The 6,000-nt window shown below is 39.7% G+C and overlaps 1 protein-coding gene across 1 annotated transcript; it reads left to right on the forward strand.

Annotated features, from left to right (window-relative positions):
• The first annotated feature begins 311 nt into the window (after nt 1–311).
• On the forward strand, nt 312–3,418 carry LOC311486367 (parapinopsin-like). Its single transcript, XM_084542180.1, has 4 exons — nt 312–1,020; nt 1,222–1,550; nt 2,291–2,533; nt 3,024–3,418. The coding sequence occupies exons 1-4, from the start codon at nt 690–692 to the stop codon at nt 3,135–3,137; spliced, it is 1,017 nt and encodes a 338-aa protein (XP_084398306.1). The 5' UTR covers nt 312–689; the 3' UTR covers nt 3,138–3,418.
• The last annotated feature ends 2,582 nt before the right edge of the window (nt 3,419–6,000 follow it).

Raw genomic sequence — 6,000 nt, forward strand, 5'->3', positions numbered from 1 at the left:
ACACAAAGAAATGTCTACCATTCAAAAGTTGGTGTGAATCAGGTGCATGTAACTGTCTGATAAAAACTCCTTGTCTCACCTGCAGCCCAAGGCCACGGCAAACCAAACAATTAAATTTTATTTTGTCAGCATCCCTTACACAATCATTTACAGAATTTTGTTTAGGTATGTTTTTCTGTGGTAAACAACTTCTGCTTGACACGTGCTCTATAAATAAACTGGCTAGACTCAGTAATAATACTGTTTAACTTTCACTGACCCCTTATTGGTGTAAGAACGAGAGAGTAGGTGGGGGACAGGGAGATATAACCCGCCTCCATCTGTCTTTGCTGTAGTTCTGTTATGACACACATCCTCTGAGCATTTCCCAGAAAGCTAAACGAGGAGTCTCCTTATTCCCCCCGTGCGGTTGGATCAGGCAGGAGTTTTTTGTTACTTATTCAGTGGGCTAATCTCAGCACAGAGCGCCGTCTCGTCATCCCGTTTAAGTCCCTTTATAATCAAGCAAAAGGTGAGGGCTCGGGGATCATCATTTGGAGGAATTACTGTTTGTTAATACCAGAGGATTTACTCTTGCGAGCGAGGTGTCTAATCTCGGTTGTAAAACAAGAGCAGTGAGATACTGAACATCTCGAAGCTCTGGTCTGAAGAAGGAGCCTTCTTGAACACTTTTTTTTTTAACAGCTCCCATGCAGCCCTCTCTGATTTCACCAAATGCTTCGTTCTACCTGGAATTCCAGGGGGAGCCCCCCCTGTCACGCACCGGCTTCATCATTCTCTCCGTCATCATGGCCTTTTTCACCGGTCCGGCCATCGTACTCAACGCTACAGTGATTATTGTGACCCTCATGCACAAGCAGCTGAGGCAGCCGCTCAATTATGCTCTAGTGAACATGGCCGTGGCGGATCTGGGCACGGCCATGACTGGAGGAGTGTTGTCTGTGATCAACAATGCCCAAGGGTATTTCTCCCTGGGCAGGACAGGCTGCGTGATGGAGGGCTTTGCAGTCTCCTTGTTTGGTGAGTGAAAGAGCACCAAAGGTTGAACAGTTTAGCTCATTTTATAAAGCAATAACAGTTTCATATGTAAAATTAGAGCTGTTCTCCTGAAGATAATTTTCTTTTAATCATTGTACAATCAAATCACATTTTAATCACTTAAGAGGGAAGTAATGTCCCAAAGGTGTCTTTCTGACAGTGTCTTCCTCGACTTGTCCGCAGGCATCACATCCCTGTGCACGGTTGCTCTGATCGCAGTGGAGAGGATGTTTGTGGTGTGCAAGCCACTGGGACAGGTAACCTTCCAGAAGAAGCACGCGCTTGGAGGCATTGCCTTCTCCTGGCTGTGGTCCCTCACATGGAACTTACCTCCACTGTTTGGGTGGGGCAGGTACGAGCTGGAAGGTGTTGGGACCTCCTGCGCGCCAGACTGGCACAACAGAGACCCCCAGAACGTCTCCTACATCCTGGCTTACTTTGCAGTGTGCTTTGCTGTTCCGTTTGCCATGATCCTGGCATCCTATGCCAAACTACTGTGGACACTGCGCCAGGTGAGCTGTTAGACATCCTCGCACTGAATAAAATTGAATTTCCATGCCAAATAGTGCCTTCTCCACCACATTTCTTAAATAAATATTGTAAATATTGTACATTTAAATCCACTGCATTTATCTGACAGCTACCCTAGCAGATACATTTTAGATTTTACTGTCAGTTAATCTTATAAATACAACACGTGGTTGTGAATCAGATGTTTCCAACCTTTGTGCCTTATTCACTAAAACCTTATCATGTTTTATTTCAGGTCGCAGCATCACCAAAAAGACATTTCCTTTCAAAAACTCTAAACAAACATTTAGACAAAACTGCTATTTCGACAAATATAGATATTATAATACTGAAACAAATGTTGAGAAAATTCACAAATGTAAATATATGTTAATATAAATTGGTGTAGAAGAACAGTTTCTTCTTTACTTCTCAAACTTTGCAACTCTTTGGTAACCACAGGACTAATCTGCCTTACATTATATAAAACAGTACTGCATAATAATAATAATAATAATAATAGCAAAGTACTACTTACTTGTTGCAGTATTAGCAGTCTTACTATGTTACATGTGATATAAAACATCTCTCACGGGTAAAATATTTATTTTTGTACTTTTTTATTGAAGCATAGACTGATATTTCAATAAACTAAGAGAGACCTGGGAATGTCTTCCACCACCAATCAGTGTTTCATGCACTAAGTTCATGCGTCTTCTTTCCACGTCCACCTGTTTCACAGGTATCAAAGATGGCCTGTTTGGAAGGTGGCGCCGTAGCTAAATCAGAGATGAAGGTGGCATCCATGGTGGTTCTGATGGTCTTGACATTCATGATCAGCTGGTTGCCTTACGCCAGCCTGGCCTTGGTCGTGGTGTACGACCCCGACGTGAAGATCTCTCCGTTGGTCGGCACCGTGCCCGTCTACCTGGCCAAGAGCAGCACCGTGTACAATCCCCTCATCTATATCTACCTCAACAAACAGGTACACCACATATGGGTTGGTGCTGAATACGACAAGTGTGGTCAACAAATTGGAGATGGGGTTGTGACTGGTTTTCTGGGCAACGAATTAGCACCACCTAGTGGTAGTGGAAGGCATCACACAGGTACACTTAGTGTAGCAATGTTAACACAAGAATGTGTGTTTCTGTTGTACAGTTTTTGGAGGCAAAGACAACAAATGTATACTAATGCACTAATGTAACATTCAACATTATAGCGGGTATATTGTAATAAATTCTATTTATACACCAGCCACCACTTAAGGTGCTAGAGATATTGACATATACAGTGCATTTATCATATATACACTTTTGTTTGTAACAGCTTTATTACATGTATTAACTGTGTACATTCTGTATATAAAGGCTAAATATATGGGTTCAATTCTTTACTAAGCATGTTTCTTTCTTCTTGTTTCTAGTTGCTGGTAACTTTTTATAATTTATGTATATATTTTGTTTTATCTGTAGTTCCGTAAATATGCCGTACCGTTCCTGCTGTGTGGGAGAGAGCCATGGGAGGATGATGAGACGTCCGAGGCAGTAACAGTGGTGGAAAATGCAAACAAAGTGTCGCCTGCTTGAAACGTACAAACACCTCCAGCTACTTTTTTTTTTTTACCAGGAAGAAGAATGTAAATCAGTTTACAAAACCACTGTTATCAGTCACACAAGCAACGGCACAGCTGTGTGTTAACATGTTTGTATGTATGTGTTTGTATGAATCTCAGGCAGTGGCTGTTCACCAATAACAGGGGAAGCGGTAATTCAGCATAAGTTTATTCAATGATGATCAATAGAAAATAAAATATCAGTATTGATTCAAATAAAGTCCAAGGCCAAAATAAAATGAGAAATACAAAAAAATGTATTGATACAAAACCTAGAGGGTTATAGTAAAGCGTTTGCTACTAAGAGAAATGATGTTTACAGAATAAAAACATTAAGGAGCAAATATCAAGACTTTCAAGTAGAGAACATTACCATGGGTCTTTCCATACGTTTGTACATATTTTACATTATCTTCTATTTTAATACATCTTTCTGAACATTAATAGTTTGTAATAGTAATAATTAGAATCATAACAAGATGAAGAAAACTAACAGAAACGTTAAAATCAATATGTGTTTCTCTGTAAACTGGTTCCTTTTTATTTATTTTTTTCCCTACCTGCGTAACAGAGGAACAGTGCACCTTGAAAATATTTTTTTTAATACTCTTTCATTCCCAGCATTGTAAGGTGAGGTGTAAATGACAAATATAGATTCCACTAAACCATACACACAGTCACAAAAAGTACAAAATTGTCTCACCTTAATACACAAATCTGTTTAGAAAAAGGAGAAACAAAAGCACTATACAGTTACTTGTGCAAAGACAAACAGCTATGTGCTAATATTTAAATACCATTGGTATAGACTGAACCAAATCCTTATTTTCTTTTTTTTTTTTTTTCTTCTCAGGAATCCCTGACATGAGGTAAAAGTAAGTTCTTTTCATCTTTAGTTTAACACAACTTTTAAAAGTGTTTACAAAAAAATGCATATCTTCAGTTCATCAGTACTGTAATTGCTACGAATAGTACAATGTGCCTTTTATGTGCATCGGTCCTTTTATATGACGGTCGTCAACAAAAAGGACTAGAACACATGTTTTTTTTTTTTTACTCACAAACATTTCAAAGAGCCCTTTCAATGTGCACACAAAATGGAAAACCTACATTTTTCATGACAGTATTCGGTTGAATTAGAGTACAGTATGCACTCGCCTACAAGTCAAACACTCATGAACAACAGATCACGTTAACCTAAAACACCCGCGGTGGTTATTTAAACTCTCTGTGGTGATGCCTGGAAAAGCCCACTTCAGTTTAGTAAGATCAATTGAATGATAACTGATGATGCTCCTTTTTGTTATGCATCCAGGGGGACTATTTTTTTCTTTTTTCCCGCTGAGATCTATTAATTTTTATTCGTTTAGTCCAAGATCAACCTTCTTTAATCTCTTCCGAAGACTCCACTGTGGGACACCGTGACGAACAGATAAGTTGAGACAATGATATGTTGTCACTGTTGCCTAACGAGGTATACTGTATGCGGGAACCAGGCAGGCTGAGAGAGAAGGGGGTCGGGGTTAAGTATTGCTTTGCCTCTCTCCAGCATCCTGACACCAGGACACCCTCTGCCCTTCCGCCTAGGACACACGTCGGGCTGTTTCGGGACCTTTGGATGTGTGCATGTGTCTCCCGCCACCACAGGCTCCAAGCCCTCACACACTACATGAAGGCTAAGATGTGATTGCGATTGAAGATTCAGTACAAAGGTTTAATGGAATCACGCCACGATCAACAAATCCCAGCACAAGCTTTGAGAAATTTATCCCTGTTATAACCATCTATCACTTTTCGTTCTTTCAGCAGCATAAAGGCATTTCAGTAGGGGCTGACGAAACCTAGGTTTGACTCTGAAACCAACTTAAAAAAAAAAAGCAGCATTGCTAATGCGGTACACATTTTGTTATCTTGTGCATGCCCTGCACAAAATATGCAAACAATTGTGTTTGTCACACCTGCGTAAAATTTCAACTCTGGATACTTGGGGCTTGCCTAAACGGGGCATAACCTTGTGCAACTGGTGTTGGTTTGACGAAGTAACACATCTCTGCTAAGAAATCAAATCCATTTGCATATGTTGTGCAGTGGTATTGCCACGTAAGCAGAACCTCTAAAAATGCTGTTGTCGTAGGCAAAGTAAAGGGTGCTTATTAGCAAAAAAAAAAAAAAAAAAAGGCAAATAAATATCAGAACAGTGTGTCTAATAATAAAATAATGCATGTCTGCATTTATAACAGGAGTCACAAGGGTCCATATTGCTGATCTTTTAAATGATACATAATTACAAAATATAGAATATCTCTTTACAAAGTTTCTTTTGTTATATAATACAATTTACAGCATATCAACTATGAAATGTTAACCAGGCTATTCTAAAATTTTAAAATAACCTGCCTGCTAGTGCATTTATCACAAATGCTTTTGTTGCTTCAAAAGTACATATCTCAAGTTGAATGATGCTATAAGTAGGACGCTTAGTTCCTGCATAATCTGGTGCAACTCTACTCGTGCTCTTCACGTTTTCACTCAGCTTTAGCGATCTTTAAACAACAAAGGGATCAAGTTAATCTAACAACTACACGACAAGATATGCCTTTCTATGCTTGCATTGACAACTTGCATGATATGCCAAACCTTAATAAAGTGACTGAGGTAATGACATCGTACATCTGATTGTCATCACCCATAAAGACCCGCCCTATAGAGTATCTCACACCTTTGCCAATTGGTCCATCTTTCTCATGTGGATCAATGGATCCTCGTCGCTGATTGGCTGTATATTACCTCCCGGTCAAGGCCTTTGAAAGGAGGGTCCAGTCAGTCCCTCTGTGTTC

The sequence above is a fragment of the Chelon labrosus genome, assembly GCF_963514085.1.
Source record: "Chelon labrosus genome assembly, chromosome: 4".
In the NCBI taxonomy this organism is placed as follows: Eukaryota; Metazoa; Chordata; class Actinopteri; order Mugiliformes; family Mugilidae; genus Chelon; species Chelon labrosus.